This window comes from Candoia aspera, chromosome 4, assembly GCF_035149785.1.
Source record: "Candoia aspera isolate rCanAsp1 chromosome 4, rCanAsp1.hap2, whole genome shotgun sequence".
NCBI lineage: Eukaryota > Metazoa > Chordata > Lepidosauria > Squamata > Boidae > Candoia > Candoia aspera.
In genome coordinates, this window is record NC_086156.1 from 82,230,115 (window position 1) to 82,247,837 (window position 17,723).

The window sequence follows — 17,723 nt, forward strand, 5'->3', positions numbered from 1 at the left end:
AACTGGTGAAATGAAATGTTAACATGCCATCTCCTGTAGCATTTATACATCTGTGGGTCAAAACTAGAACCAGCTATGCAGCTGTTCAGTGCAAGAATTCTTACCCATATTCCTATAACAGACAGGAGGGCCTTAACTATTCATGTAGGTAACATCATGATGGACTTGAATCTGTAATTCTTGCAGGCAGATATTACTGTTAAGCAGGACATTATTCAGAATATCAATAATATAGCTAAACTAGTTGCAATAACCTATAAATGAAATTTGGTCCCATCATCAATGATTTTTAGAGTGAAAGATATGGATTAGTAACAAAAACAACAAAGCAGTAATGATTTTATACTTTTTATCATAGTACCTTAAAATAGCATTCACAATACTGGCTTTGCATACTGACCAGCAGAGGACGCTTTGAGAGCATACATCCTTTATAACACAGAAAATGTCTTCACCAAAGTGGAAATGGGAGTTTAGGTTTTGATTAACCCATCACACACACAAAATTTGACTATTACCAGGTCTGTTTTTATACCAAAAGGTACCCAGGAAATTGGGAGGAATAAATCCTGTAGACAGTACAAAATAAAACAAAACAAAAATGAATGGGAGAAGAAAAAGGCATCTTTTGAATTTGGGTGTTGGTATAAATTTATCTTAGTTCAGGTTACATCTACAAGATCAGAGACCTGAGGTTTTTAATCAACCTAAAAAATCAACCAAATACATTTCCAGTAATATTGAAATGGATTAGGGCTCATACACATTTCCCTTAAACAAGTAAGAAAATGTGGGAGAATTATCGTTATCTATCCCCACTTTGAGTATTAAACTGTGATCAAAATGTGCTAAGAGAATACTAGCTTGTATTTGGTGATTTGGATCTGAGTATGTACTTTTGGAAGCTGATTGATTTTCTTCCATAGCTATCCTTGCCAATGCCTTAAAAAGCTTCCTCTTCTTTGTTATCCATTCTTCATATCTCTCTCTTTACTACTTCAGCAAAACCTAAGTTACCCCAAGCTTAGTTTGTTTGTAGCTTCCATGTACCACCTAATTCTCTTCCATCTTAGGTATAAGTTTATTGGGCAAGTGCTATCATATCCAGGCTATGTAATATGGAGAAACTAACATCCTGCTGGGAGTTCAAAACTACTAAATATTGTTATTTAATTGGTGAAGTAAGGGAAGGTTCAAATTATCCTCCTGTGCACTGCAAGAATGTATAAATAGGTCAGAAGACCAGAAAGACTTATAAAGACTCTCATCACTGCCAAAAAACAATGCCTTGGCAACTTGGAAAGGAATCTAGGTGTGCATCAGTGTATTCACCACCAAATTCTTCCATATAGTGGAAAACGCTGACTGAGCCATGCGTAGAAGAGCTCCTCTTGCATTAATGTAAAGGGTAGAACTAGCCTGCATAACCCACAATAGCGTGTGTGTGTGGGAGGCACATTCGTGTTATCTGATAAAGAACTGGACTCTAGCCAAGAACACCTGATTGAAATCTGCCCATCATTAAACTTGTTATATAGCTTTGGGCCAATCAGGATCTCTTTATCTCTTTATAGATGATGTATTTTTATAAGGATAAATGGGATAACTTTGATGTTAGTCTTTGACTGACAAAACCCTTAAAACCAGTAAGGAAGCTCTTAGAACAAAATCACCCAAATTGGTTTCTGATTAAACGTTGCTTTCTGTTTTCTGTGACTTTCAGACAAGCTTATCATTGTGTTTTTATGATTTTTCTGAATGAGTACAAGAAATCTGTTGAAAAATGTATCCATAAGCTAAGATTCTCAGGAATGTATGCAAATGTTTTCTATATGATGGTAGGAAATCTATTTAAAACACAGACACATATCCAAGGTTTTTGGGAATTTAAGAAAAGCTCACTGGTGACACAATTCTACCCAGAGAAGGAGGGCTGTTTCTGGCATGGAATCTATACACTGCTCAGCTCTTGATTAAAGCCATTTTTAGTAAAGTCCTGTCTGAATAATTGGCATAGTCCAAATATAAGTTTGAATCTTAAGTAAATGTTCTTGGCTAAAGAATGTAACATTGTGGCAACTAGCACGCAACAGCAAATATGTAATATGAAGGAACCGGTTGCTTATCTGTAATAGTGAGTAAGCATTTTTGAATTTGTATATATAGATGATGCCCTAGTGCAAAACCACAACTGAGAATCTTCTACAACTGAATTTTTGGATGGGATATGTGCCCTGTACTGGGCATAATTCTAGCTCTCTTTTCATTTTCATAAGACTAATATATAGCCCTAGACTATAGGAAGATATACTAGTCAAAGGGAGGAAGGTTGGTCATGTGAATACACAGATGACCACTGAAAAAAACCACAGTTACATTATAGGTAAGCAGGATGTTCTTCTTCACTGTGGTTTCTCTGCATTAGAACAAGTTTACCTTGAAGGAGAGGCAGGTATCTTTGCTAGGAAAAGATGAAGGAAAGAACTGTTCTTCAAAAAGACACATGTGCTCAGGCTTGAACACTGAGATGGTACATGTGATAAAGATAGATGGCTCAAGACCATGAGGATGCTTTACAGAAGTCTGCCAAGAACAATGCCAAGAAAAAAAGCAGGTTACAACTTTTGTATGGTGTGCTTGGTGTGCAATGACATTAGCTGTCAACTCATAACACAAAGCAATGATGTCTTAGAACCTGTGAGCAAAATGTGAAGGTATTGGAAAACCTTTCTTTGGTTCTGAATAACAAAGAAAGAGTATTTAGGTTCAATGGGAAAGGACAGAATATTGGTGCAAACTGAACATCTAAAGTATGAAGGCACCATTCCAACTGGATAGCTGTTTGAGGAAAAACTGTAGGCTTTTCGTAAACATGAAAGTCAGAGAGCACCTTAGGAAGGAAGGAAGCAACAAGTCTTGTGGAACTGTTATTATTGTTGAACTGTACATCCAAAGAGTCTGCTGCATGGCACAAAACTCCCTACACCAATGTGCCAAAATAACAGCAACAAGGAATTTCAACATGATAAGACAAAAATCTACATAATCCATTGACTGATTATGTGCTATAAAGTCAGTATTAACTCTTAGAGACCACATAGATAGACCTTCTCCAGGATAATCTGTCCCTAACCTGGCCCATTCAGGTCATCCAATAGTGCATCCATTCCAAGGCCTTCATCACTACCCTATCAGTGCTGGTCTGTGGTATATTTCTTGGCTGCTAGTTCCTTTACTGTTGATAGGTGATCCTAAAAGGCAGAAGCTACTCACTATTTCATTATCTAACAATGGTTACTGTACTTGTCATTAGTATGGTCTTTTTTATATTTAATCTTAGCCCATTTTTTCACTTTACTCCTTACTTTTATTACTAGAGCTTCCAGATCATTTCCATTTTAGCTATTAGAGTAGTCCCATCATCATAGTGCAAGTTATTGATGTTTTTTCCTCCAGTTTTAAAACCATGCTCTTCTTCTTCCAATTCAGCCTCTCACAATATACATTCAGCATAAACACTGAATAAATAGAGAGTATACAGCCTTCTCTCACTTATTTGTTGACCTGAAGCCAGCCTTTTTGCCATGTTCTGTCTGGACTGTGGCTTCCTGACCTATGTATAGATATCACATGAGGACAATGATATTTTCTTAAACATATTCCACATAGTCAACATGACTGAAGGCCTTTCTATAATCAATGAAGTACACATTAACTTCTTTTTGGTATTCTTTGGCTTTCTCAATTATCCAGCAATTAGCTGGTTTTTTCTAAAACTAGGTTGAGCATCTGGCATCTCCCTTTCCATGTACAGTTCTAATCTGCACTGGATAATCCTAAGTATTATTTTGCTGGCATGTAAAATTAGGGATATAGTTTGCACATTCTGCTAAGTCTCCTTTCTCTGGTATTGGTATGTAAGCTGATCTCTTCCAATCTGTTGACTACTGTGCTGTTCTCCAGATTTGCTGGCATAGTTTGGTTAGAACCTTTACTGATTCTTTCTCTGTTGTTTGCCATATTTTGGTAGCTATTCCATCAATTCTTTTAGCCTTCTGACTGAAGTACTGATCTAACTTCATCTTCTAGTACTGGAGGGAATAGAGGAAATCTTCTAAGGTATCTTGGAAGTTGACATCTATACAGCAGAGGATTTCATTATACTCCTTCCATTTTTGTTTGATCTTTTTTGAATCAGTTACTTTCCATGCACTGGCATCCCTTAGAATACCAGTTCAAGGTTGAAACTTCCTTCTGTGTTTAGAGATCTTTTGGAAGACTTTCCTTGCTTTCTGTGTCTGTTTCCATCTTCATTGTCTTTGTAGATGTTATTGTACTGCTTCTTTGTCTCATCTAGCAATTCCCTGAAAATTTTAAGTTCCTTCCTGAAAGCTCTGCCTTTCTTGGCTTTGGTTTGTCTTATCATCTTGGCACTTTCCATCATTTGTTCTGATATCCTGTTTGTTTTCTTCTATTTCTTGGTTTGGAATCTCTTTTTACATTCATCCTTAATAACTTCCTTGATTTCATTCATAATTCCTTTAGTTCCCTATCAATGAGGTTCAGGATACCACAATGATTCTTGATGATCTCCTTGAAAATGGTGAGGATATGCTCAAGATCATGTCATGGAAACTGGTTGCTTTCTTCTGCTGTAGCTTGACTTGAAATTCACACATGCACAGTTAACAATCTGTTCCACAGTCAGACCCTGGCTTTTATAATTGAGCTCTTCTACCTCCTTGTACCAAAAATATAATGAATTTGATTTCTGTGTACTTCATCTGGTTAGGTCAATGTATGTAGTCATCATTTTGGTTGTTGGAAGGCTGTTTTAGCAATGAAGAAATCATTGGATTGGTAGCAATTAATAAATCATACTTCTGCTTCATTTCTGTTTCCTAGGCCATTCAGTACAACTAAGTTTTCCTCCTTAATATTTCCAACTTTGGCATTCCCATCTCCAGCCACAAGCCCCACATCTTGCTTGCATGTCCTGTTAATGTCAGATTAAGCTTGACCATATATCTCAGCAACCTCCTCTTTTGCATCAGTGGTTAGAGTATAAACCTGGATAATCATCATATTAAAGGGTTGTCTGCAAAGTGTAATTGATATTATTATTGATTGCATTTTACCCAAGTACTGTCCTTGCTATATCCTTCTTGACTATGAAAGCAATGCCATTTCTTCTTTGTTTATCATGTCCATTTCAAATTGCTGATGCCTAAGATGTCAATGTGCAGTCAGTTCATTTCATCCTTCACTGTCTTGAGCTTTCCTATGTTCATGCTTCTTACATTCCATGATCCCACTGTAATTTTGTCTTTGCAGCTTTGGATTTTCTTTTCCTGCATGTGAACACCAGCATTAGAGGGCTTTAATCTAGCCACATCATGAACATCATTAGTTCTCCATAGGATCCTCAGTTCTTCCTCAATAGCATGTTGAATTGTTAGGCATTATTTCATCTATCACTTCATCTGGTCTGTTTGTGTGGCTTTCTTGGTAAAATACAGGAATGGTTTACTGCTGCCTTCTCCCATGCAGTATGAAAATATGTCTCTGCCTATTACCTCTAAAGACCCCCTCCAGCATCTTCCTATATCATTGCTGCCCAATATAGATGTCTGCTTGCTTTAGCTGGGCAGCTGGGATGATCTTCAAGACTTTGGTGACCCTGTTGGGTGTGTAAACCCTTGGTATACACACCTGGCATTTTTGCTCATCTCTCTCATGAACACCCAATTTATATAGGTAAGGAAGCTGGGTAGAAGGCTTACATGCAGTTTTTAGAATTGCTGAGGCCTTCTCTGAAAAAGTTGGGCAGGGAAGTATAAAGCTATGAGATGGAGAATGGCAAAATTTGGATGATAGCTTCATCCTCTGCTGCAATAGAGCAAATTCTTCCTGGTGAAACTTAAAGTAAGAGTGGGCAAAAACAGTTCTCTTGGCCACCATGCAGTAACTAGGATGCATGGAGACAATGTGCAAATCAATTTAAAAAGAACCTTTGTATGGGGAGGGAATAAGGGAAAGCTGCATATGACTAGTTGTATCCATGCATTAAAAAACACATCCACCAGATATCTTTCCCATTGACCCTCTCTGCTGTAGAAGGTGACAATGGATGTTCACAGATATAGTCAAGAGATCTATGAGATTCTCAAACAGTAAAGGAGGTTGGTTTCAACACCTGGAAGCAACATCCACTTGTGACATATATCTGGGTTTACAAAGAATATCCAGGCTGAAGGTAGCAAGCCAGAAGTAGAGTCTGAGACCAGACCAGACAGTTATCAAAACTCTCTGCAGATGTCCTCAATATTCAAGGCTGAGAAACGGGCAGCAAAAAAATCTCTAACCACATAGGCAGGAGAAAGAGACATAGGTTTAAATCCCAGGGTTGCCATAAATATGGCTAGATTCCTAGATTCTGCAGTAACTGATCTTCATTGTCATGGGGGCTTATTTTGCATCTGCAATAAAAGCAACTTATCAATTTGAGTCTCATCCACTGCAAAGCACATGAATGCATGTTTGCATTCCTAGAGAGATATTTATTTCCATGACCAGGATGAAGCTCTGGCAGAGAGTATCTGTGACAGAGAGTGTCTGTGAAATCACTGTTGGTACCTGCCAGGCTAATGTACATAAGGAAAATATCATGAGCCATGGACCATGTCCAGAACTGCAAGGCTATATGCTGAAGGATAGGGACTTTGTCCTGTCTTGTTTATTGATGGAATAAACCTAGCAAAATTGTCCACTGCAACCTGAAGAAGCCTCCCCCATACAGCCCTTTTTATACAATGGCACAATAAGTTTGTGCTTTTATCATCATACCAAAATGTGATTTGGAAGGTTTGTTTATTGCTAGAAAGTTTCTGATTTGCTGGCTAGACCTAGGACGTCCCAGGTGGAGCCTTTTGTTTGATTGGGCAAACAACTAGTTTCTTCAAAGATACTGACTTTCACTTATTCTCTGCTTTCTATAAAATTGGGGATAGTTTTCGAGGGAGGGAGGGAAGGAAGGATAACTTGCCTAATGACATTTTAGCAGGAGGCCCAGATAAACTGTTTCCAACTATCCCATTTGCAACAAATGTGCTGAAGATCTTATTCAAATAGTTAATATATAACCCAGGCAATTGTATTGATTATATTTGGAATTATCTCTGTGTTGCTGCTGCCCCTCCTTGTTCCCTTGTATAGAAGATTGTGCTTAAGGTATACCTGATATGGTAACTGAAGTTTGTGGAACTGAGGTATGCTCTCAGAGGTCTACTAAGGGTATAAATAATCTCTTGATGGACAAGTTCAGCTCTATGGAAAGTGAAGTGACAATAAATAATATGTAATAGAGAAAGAAAGTCCTGTTGATTTGATCATAATCCATAAGAGCCAGTTTTGTCTAGTGGTTAAGGTGTTGGGCTAGAAACCAGGAGACTGAGAGTTCTAGTCCCACTTTAGGCATGAAAGCCAGCTGGGTGACCTTGGGCCAGTCACTCTCTCTCAGCCCAACTCACCTCACAGGGTTGTTGTTGTGGGGAAAATAGGAGGAGGCAGGGGGGGGTATTAGGTATGTTCGCCGCCTTGAGTTATTTATAAAAAAATGAAAAGGTGGGAAAAATAAAATAATATATGCAGCATGTCTACAGCTGAAGGAAGAATAAGGCCATAAATCTTGGAATAGGGATCAAAAGGAATGGTACTGAGTGTTGTAATACTGGCAATTCTTATGTGGAAAATCTTGATAACAACCAGAAAAATAAATAGAACCTGAAGTCCCCTGGGATGCTGGAGATAAATGGAAATGGTCTTGTGATAATTGGGTGTAAGTGCAATGAGCATGATCTTGATTGGGGGAGAATTTTTAATATCTCCTTCAAAAATAGAGCTGAACAGTGCAAAGTTGTTATCAGGCTAGACTCTACCAGTATCCACCACCAGGACTGATATAAATGTGTACAGCTTCAGAGAAGGCAGAGGTGAAAACTTAAGTTGTCAAAGGACCAGGAGAAAAGGATAGGTGTGTTAGTATATGTGACACTAAGTGTGAATGTCTGTTTTTCTCCTTCTCAGGTTCACCTGAAGAATGCTTGGAAGAATATTTCTTCTCCTTCCACTCTAACTGTGAAAAGTCAAGAGAATGATTGCAAGTTGGTAGATTAGTTAAGGCTGTTGATGTCAATAGTTGATTGATAAAGATGTAATTGATTAATTGATTAATTCTTATCCTTAAAGTATGGGTTTGATCCTTCCTCAGTCACTCACCTTTCAGCAGAAATGTGATATGATCCACCCAGTCTGAAGCTTCTGCAGGATTAGCAGCTGTGAACTGCAAAGGGAAAAATCAGAATGCCAAATATCTATGCAGAGGATTGAATATTTATTTATTTTTATTTATTAATCAAATTTATCACCGCCCATCTCCCAAAAGGGACTCTGGGCGGTTTACAATAAAACATAGATAAAAATATAAAACTATAAAACCCTATAATACAAATACAATAAATATAATAAAAACCTCGATGGCTAAAAGTTCTTTATGATTTGCAGGCAGAGCTGGGTCCTTCTAAGAAACTAACCATCCCCAAGGATGGCTACTCTCCCTCCCGCCCCAGGCATAATTACAGAGCCAGGTCTTTAGCTGTTTCCTAAAGTCCAGGAGGGAGGGAGCCAATCTCACTTCTGTGGGAAGGATATTCCAAAGGGCAGGTGCTATTGCAGAGAAGGCCCACCTCCTGGACCCCGCCAGATGGAATTGATTTATATGCTTTATATTGATTTATATGCTTGATACTTAAACATGGCACCACCTCAGTGTAGATCATATCCCAGTGGTACTATGTCCTAACTAGCTATTTCTTTCTTTCTTTCTTTCTTTGTTTATTTATTTATTCATTCATTCATTCTAATGTAAGTCATCATTAAGAATGAATTCAGAAGTGCATGCAACCAGACAGTGATACCCTATTATCCCCTAGGATCATCTGAAATGCAGTAGTTATTTTTTAGGGAGTTTACACATTCAGTTGCTGAATCAGTGAGCAAGAAGAAATCTAATTATATAGACATGAATGTGCAAATAAGCCTTGTGTTGCAATGTTTTTGTCTGGACATGCATCTTAGAATGTCCTTCATTTGTACCACTGTTTTATCTCTCCTCCTTCCATGTAAAATAGTTTTTTTTCCTTTTTTTAAAATGTGATTTTTACATTTGTTCACTTATTTGGAACAATCTAAATAGAGAAGCTCATTGGGGAATGAGGAAGTGGAACTTTCTGCATGTCTAAGTTTCCTTTGGAATCCCAGAAAGCACGTTATTTTTTGTTCACCTCATTGTAGTTCACATCACTCACACAGACTGTGTGAGATAGTTATTTTTAAATAATCAAAGGGCATACCACTTTCCTAAGAAGAGGCTATCCATATATATTGAAAGGAAACCAAAATATGGACAGTGTGTAATGACTGGCGATACATTGGACTAAAATGCAAACAACTGGTGTTGGAATTGCAGCTTTGGGTACCAAAAATAACATGCAAGGAGAAAGTTATGTATTAATAGATTTATATTAGCAATACAAATGACGATTTAGATATTGACTGACAGTGCCACACACCCCTGGGTGACACTCTGGGGTGTGTTTTAAAGGGGAAATTGTTTCACTCTTCTAATATGGGGGAGGATATTTTGCCTATCTCCTTGGTGTACACAGCTTGCTCAAGATTGTTGAAGGAAGGATACAGAGATAAACACTGAAGGAAGGGCCAGACAAGAAGCAGGATAGCTAGCTAACAGGCTAACCAGGGAGAAAAAAGTATGGGATGAGAAGCAGCAACCTATTAGAACAAAAGAACAAGGTCTGGTTCGCTTAAGAAGTTTTGAGAAGCCTTGAATCTCAATTAATTTTCCTGGGTGGGATTTTCACATGTTGATTGGGTTGTGTCAACCTCAACCTCAGCATAAATTAGTTCATATTAGCTCTGAAGAAGCAACCTCTAGGCTCCTTCCAGTTTCAGAAATGCCTGGGTAAGTTAAGTGGAAGGAGAAAAACAACTGTACAGAGAGATTACAGTGCTTTTTAATTCTACACATTTTAATGCAAATGTTGAATATACATTAGTAGGAAGAAAAAGGGATATCTCATCCCCCTTAACAAAATGGGAGAATACAGGACTCAAGCTGAGAGCTAGAATTTCCCAGAACAGGAGCACTGGTTATGTCAACAAACAGTTACCAGACAGCACCAAGCCTGAGGAATGCAAAGCAAGGTGCTTGTTAAATGATGGGAAAGGTGGGAAATAGAACCACTGGATTTAAACAGGTATAAGAAGGAATTGTATTCTCACACTGCCAGAGGGCAGTCAACTGCTTAAAATAGCTTTATTTCAGTAAGCAATAAAAGCTTTTATCTAGCCATGCCATACTGACTATCTGGCTAAATTCTGCTGGCAAGCATGACAGAGTAGTTCAAAAACAGTTTAAGTTTCGTATATCAAGATATTCTATAAGTCAGGATATTAGGATTTTACAGCTAACTAAGATAGATGGGTGGATAAACAAACAGTGCTATTATAAAATTCTACTTGAATGGGCCTCCATAAAGAAGACCAGTGACAGAGGAAGCCCAAACATTGTCAATGGGTATCTTCCAAGATCCAGAATGTAGAGTGTCACCCTTCTCGTCATTAACCACACAACTAAATTTCTTGATGAAAACTCTTCCTGCAGGTCAAGTTGGCAAAAAGAGGACTTTCCACGTCTGTCAAGCGTACCTCATAGGTTCGTTCACCAGGAGAAGTCAGCTCAAAGCAGCAATCTCTTCGGGAATCTTTGCGCAGGTAGGGAACTAGCTGAGCATGGTAGTTCTCAATAGGGAACATGCCTTTTGGTTGTTTGCCTGTACAACACAGCAATGACGACTGATCATTGGACTTGCATAAACTTTTAGCCACTACCTTATTTACAGTTGTTACTTCTCCAACACAGGACCTTATTTAAGGTCTTTAAGATTCCTTATAGAATGGTCAATAGATTCTAGACAGCAGAGAAGAGTTGAATCATTCTTCTGTTCATGCCTTCCTCCTTCAAACTGCTTTTTATTTTAAGAAAAAAATGATTCCCCTCTTATGGATAACTTTTAGTAAATGAGCACCAATAGAAGAAGGAAGCACATTCCCTTTGTTAAATTTCCTTCTGCATACAAGTTCGATATTCAAATGCAACGTTATTACTGGTTTAACTTACAGTGTTGTTGAAAAGATGTTTCTGGTTATGGAAGTACAGTATTCTGAATATATAAAAGAGCTGTGTTGTTGGAACTCTGACCTAGGCCCAGTATTCATGTTACAACTGCCATATAGAATTAGCTTTTAATTGATCCATGCCTGAACATGTGACGAACTGCTCTGTGTGCACAGGATTTTCATTTTAGATTTTCTGTATTCTGGCATCAACAACCCCTCCTCCCAAGTTTGCAACAGCTTGGAAAAATTGCACAGAAATAACTCTCCACTTCTGAACAGCTGCTAGATGAAGCAATTTAAAGCTGTCTCCATATGGCAGACTTGACATATGCATTTGCTTCAAGCTAATATGCAGGAGGGTGATAAAAAAGGGAGGGTCATTCCACAGGATCCACGTTGCAGGATCAGAAGGCAGATTCTGCCCTCACCCAAAAGTACTCTCTACCCTCCAGTTAAGTCACTGATATAGGACTGCTAGGAGCTGCCCTTTTATTAACACAAATATATTTGAGGGGAGGTGTTGGTAGCAGCTATAAGTAGGATTATGTCATGATATCACACTAGCGGGTAGATCAAATATTTCAAGCCCTCCCTCTCTCCCCCATTTTACAGGTACTATGAACCCTTTCTTTTTTTTGCTTGCTACTAGAAATTATCAGGAAATCACATCACTAATGTACAGTGATTAGCCATTTCATGTTGATATTGTGATCTCATAGGCACAGAATGGGGAATGGGATGTTATGATTGTCCTTCAGTGATACAGGAGAAGTAAAGAGGTAGAATGGAAGCTAAGCAGGCTTAGACATTCACAAAACATATTCCCATGAGGGAGAGATGATCCTTGTCACATACAAATAATCAAATACCCAAGCTCCACCCTTTGGTGGAAGGAGAGGTAAAACTCAGGTAAAAGGAAACAGAGAATCTTTGCTTTGAGAAGATTTTATTTTTGTAGAAATTGTTATATATGTCTAGCCAGGATTTTGCAATAGATTATTAATGTATGTTTCTATGTTGTACTAAATTTCTTTTTTCTCTGTACAACTTATGAAATTGGATGTTCAATTCACAGTGTGTATTAAATACTTCAGGCTGGATTCCAAAAAAATACATTTTTCTCTGTAGAATTTTCTTGTAATTGATAATATTAATTTGGCACTTTATCTCATCTCCTTATGCAGCAGACCATCACCATCTTGTGGCATACCTGGAGTACTGTATTTTTCTTTAAAATTTTTTCATTTGTTTTTCTAAGCTACCTGGTATTTTCTCTCATGAGCTGGGCACTCCTGTAAATTTCCTTCTTTCAAAAATGAATATTTGCATTTTAATATGTAAAGTTAAAAAGATACTTTTACATTTTAAAAATAAATTTTGATTTGGTTTATTTCTTGTGAAATTGGTCTATCTCCCCCTCCCCCCACCCCCCAAAAAAGAAGGGCTGAATCCTCCTGTATGCTACATAAGTAGGAAGTTGTGCTACAGGCATATAATGACCAGTAAGGCAGCACAGGATGCAAGAGCGTATCTCTCTCACACACTGGGGTTAGGGGCTAGACACTGGATGAGGTGCCTCTAGGAAAATAATTGGTGGCAGCAGGAACTACTAAGCTGCTACATCAAAACAAGATGTTGGATTCTGAGAGATGAGGTTTGAGACCTCCAGAAACCTTCTATATAGGTTCAGCCATCTGCTGCATGTGCATTTTGTTCCTGTGATGTCAGTGATGTTAGCTTCAAGTCTATTCTTGTTTGGCTGGCCTCTTCCATACTCTTATTTCTCAGTCAAGCTATAGTGTGTTGTGGAACTTGGGAACTGGCTTCATGGATATGCATTTCTATGTAGATAGATAGATAGATAGATAGATAGATAGATAGATAGATAGATAGATAGATAGATCTGCACCTTGACTTCCCTAGCCCTAACATCTGTCATCTCATGAATCATGGGAAAAGTCCCATCACTAGTTCAGAAACTCCAGCACTACCCTCTCTGTCCACTATTTCTTCCTGTTTATTTTTTTTAACCTGCATTCAATCTCTCTGGATAGGAGGCACAAAATAATCATAGCCCATCTATCTAGGCATGCTAAATTCAGTTGGAAGTATTAGCCTGTTTATATGCATCTGATGGAGCATAACTGAAAAATATTTATACATGCTGACACACAAGATTATATATGGTCACTTAGGGGAGGATTAAAGCCCATCTGACAACTAATGGGGAAAAAATGGGCTGTACTTTATTTTATACAGGGCCTTGTGTCTCTATTTCTCCCTTTCCCTCATCTTTAACTGACAAGGGTGTTAGAATACAACCAGACTGTCTTCTTCCTTCCTAAGGCTGCATCTAATGGCATAGTCCCACACTGTCTGGTGGGTAATTCATCACCCAGCTAAAAGAGTCAATATGATGTAATGCTTATTCTGTTGCATGTGGATGAGGAAGATCCAGATTCAACTTCCTAACTGGCTGCAAACCTTAGTGGGTAAGTAATTCTTTTTCTCAATTTTACATTATGAAGATAAATCTCCTATACACCTCCCCATGTTCCTTGTGTGTAGAACTGCTTTAATGTTTGTAATTAATGCAGAAAATACCAGAGAATAAAAGAGTTTACAGAGTTAAAGTGAATTTTGGACAACAGTATTTCTTCTACCGCTGTCTTCTCCAGCTGATCCAGCAGAGATTCAAGACTAGTCATGAACCCTGTCTCCTAAAATAGAAGAGCTTTTCCTTTACATTCAGTTCAAATGATGCAGCAAAAGTACAGAAACCATGGGTGTGGTATCACATACTTTTTTCATTTGCATAATAGTAAAAAGCCATATCGTCAAGGACACACCATCGCTTCTGCCACTCAGAGCCAAAGATTTTGGAGTCTGTGAAAAAGAAAGAAGAGGTGAAGCAAGTAACAATTCTATATTTCTGAAAAGGCTGCCATATCAATCAGAGTTTGTTACTGCTGTTAATAATACATATTACTGTTCCTAGGCACTTTGTTTATACAAGACACTTTTCAGAAGAGATATACTCATTTTGTCTGCCTACTGCAGCCTTTTCCAACCTGATGTGCTTCAGATGTGCTAGACTTCAACTATCACAATTCCCAACTTACATAACATTTGACAAGTCATGTAGATAAGCCTTCCTGGAGACTTGTGGTACCTTCTAGATGTTCTGAAGTTATAAACATCTGGAAAGCTCTCATCAAGGACTACTTATCTTCTGAATATTTTAAACAATCTGGCAGGGATTAAGTACTTACTCCAAAATACAAAAAAAAGTGATTGCTTTTTCTAATTTGTAGGGCCCACTGCTTTATTTGCCTCTTGCGCCAAATGTGTAAACGATGTTTGAGAAAGCATGGAGCATCCTTTTCTATGTACTGTTACCATTCCTGCTTCCTTGAATGGTAAGAAATTCCAGGAGTAATAATGTTATCTGTTTAATGCTCCCTTTTTATTTTCTCTCTCTGCCTAGCTATCTTTCTCTGTTACAACATGGCTTCTATTGACACCTTGAATATCCACTTGCCTTCATCTAACTGAAGGGATAGCATCTTTTCCAAACTGATGGATTGATATATTCAGAATATTTCTGATATGTTTCCAATTATTTCCTAGCCTTTGGCTTCCATTAAGGGACATGTCTATAGACTTAATACACCAAGATAAAAATCTGCTTAATACATGGTATTCATAACCATAATCATACTGAAATGGGAGTAGAAGCAAATACAACCACTTCCAGCAGTTGATGCCGTGTATCTATATTTTGTGTGATAGTGCTTCTCTCAGCACTCAAACATCTGCATGAGAAGCTAACCATAATTTTTGCTTAGAGGAATTACAAGTTCTAAAACATGGACAACACAGGAACACAGAAATGTGAATTCATAAATCAACAGCAGTTGCTATTAATAATCATTTAGTAGATGTTTACCTTTAGCTCTCTTTTCCAAATATCCTTGTTTTAAAATGATTCCTTGATCTTCAGTAGCCTTCTGTATATTGTTCGCATCTAATAATAATAATAATAATGATAATAATAATATCAATAATAGAATCAGTCAATAAAGTTAATAATAAAATCAGGGTCAATAAAAACATTAGTATATTTACAGAAAAAATAATGAAGCAGTGGAAGACAGAATTGGTGGTTGGAAAAGAAAAATATGGGCTTATCAACATTAGGAGAGGCATCTTCCAGGGTGACTCATTATCACCTTTATTATTTGTTATTGCTATGATCCCACTTTCAATGATTTTGAAGAAAACAAATCTTGGCTATCAAACAGCAAAAAATGCTAATGAAATCTCACATTTGCTTTACATGGATGATCTGAAGCTTTATGGAAAATCAGAAATTGAAATCCAGTCATTGACAAATACTGTAAGAATTTTTAGCACAGATATAGCAATGGAATTTGGCCTAGAGAAATGAACAATAGCAATAAATTGGGGTAAAATTATGTACAGTAATGGAATTGAAATGCCAAATGGTCAGACCATCAGGAGCCATCAAGATGAAGCCTCCATGTATCTGGACATGTTCCAGTTGGATAACATTGAGCATGGACAAGTTAAAAATGTGTTTAGTAAAGAATACATCCAACGAGTGAGAAAATTGTTAAAGACAAAATTGAATGGTGGAAACACCATCAAAGCCATCAATACCTGGGCCATACCCTGCAGGAATTATTATCTGGACAGTTTGGACTAAAAAAACCTCATGACTATTCACTATGCATTACATCCCTGTAGTGATATTGACAGATATTGTCCCACAGTAATGGAGGCAGAGGTTTACTTCAAGTTAAACAGTCAAAGAAGAAAAGGATGCACTGGCTGATTATGTAAAAGAGTCAAGAACAAGCACTGATGTAAGTTAAAAATTGGAACTTACTGATGTACAGGAAACAAAACGTGAATATCGATATAATATAATAAAAACATGAACATGAACATGAACAGAATGCTGGCAAGGAAAAGCCTTACATGGTCAATTTCTACAAAAGATCGAGGGGAAAGTGGATAAAGATAAAACCTGGCAATGGCTTACAACTGGAACATTAAAAAAAGAAACTGAAGGCTTGATTTTGGGTGCTCAAAAGCAAGCTATTCAAACTAATGCAATCAAGGCCAGAATTGAAAAATCATCAAATGATTCAAGTGCAGGTTGTGTAAAGAAGCAGAAGAAACAGTAGATCATATACTCAGCTCATGCAAGAAGATCACACAAATTGACTATAAACAACGTAACACAGTCACTAAAATGATTCACTGGAACATCTGTAAAAATTATCATTTGCCAGTAGTGAAAAATTGGTGGGAACATATAGCAAAAAAAGTAGTCGAAAATGAGCAGGTTAAAATATGGTGGGATTTCTGAATACAAACTGATAAAGTCTTGTGCATAACACACCAGATTTAACTGATTGAAAAGCAGGAAGTGTGGATAATTGAAGTGGCAATACCCAGGGATAGTAGAATAGAAGACAAAGAAAAGATCACAAAGTATCAAGGTCTGAAAATCGAAATTGAAAGATTATGGCATAAACTGGCAGTGGTGGTCCTGGTGGCTATCAACACACTGGGTGCCATACCAAAAAGCCTTGGGTGGCACTTAGGGAATCTGCACATTGACAAAAATTCCATCTGCCAATGACAAAAGGCCACACTGCTTGGATCCACACATATACTACGCTGATACAGTACGACATCCTAGGTTCTTGGGAAGAACTTGATGTGAACGAAGGCCAGCACCAGCTAAAGAACTGGCAGCTGTGATTTCACATTGTTGTGCATAATAATAATAATAATAATAATAAATTGACAACTACAAGACAGCACAAATCTGTTTTATTGTAACCAGCACAGAGAGCTATGGCTATTGGGCAGTTTAAAATTTTTAATAAATATAAATAAAAAATAAAATAAAAACTGTATGTTAGATTATATCCTTGATTACTACCAAATTCACACATCTTAAATGATGAGACTGATAATCACTTTCATAAGCTTTTCTGTAACATAACAGCAAAGTACATATTGGCTAGTGTGATATACTGTGTGAGTTCTTACTATGACAGTGCAACACAAGACAGATTTATACACCAGAAAAAATACGTCTGACTAACATAAAAGAGAGAGAGATTTTGATATAGAGTGATGATTAGTCAGTACAGTACCATTTTGCCTGGTTTGTTGTTGTTTATTCGTTTAGTCGCTTCCGACTCTTCGTGACTTCATGGACCAGCCCACGCCAGAGCTTCCTGTCGGTCGTCAACATCCCCAGCTCCCCCAGGGACGAGTCCGTCACCTCTAGAATATCATCCATCCATCTTGCCCTTGGTCGGCCCCTCTTCCTTTTGCCTTCCACTCTCCCTAGCATCAGCATCTTCTCCAGGGTGTCCTGTCTTCTCATTATGTGGCCAAAGTATTTCAGTTTGGCCTTTAAT

General features: G+C 37.7%; 1 protein-coding gene across 2 annotated transcripts in view; it reads right to left on the bottom strand.

The window, feature by feature from the left end:
- SKAP1 (src kinase associated phosphoprotein 1) overlaps positions 1-17,723 on the bottom strand; it is a 430,242-nt gene that overhangs the window by 96,532 nt on the left and 315,987 nt on the right. For both annotated transcript variants that reach the window (XM_063300798.1, XM_063300799.1), the window contains exons 4-7: positions 15,206-15,283; positions 14,059-14,142; positions 10,786-10,910; positions 8,278-8,341 (exon numbers count right to left, since the gene is read on the bottom strand). In XM_063300798.1, coding sequence (XP_063156868.1) covers positions 8,278-8,341; positions 10,786-10,910; positions 14,059-14,142; positions 15,206-15,283 — 351 coding nt within the window. The remainder of the gene's footprint in view (positions 1-8,277; positions 8,342-10,785; positions 10,911-14,058; positions 14,143-15,205; positions 15,284-17,723) is intronic.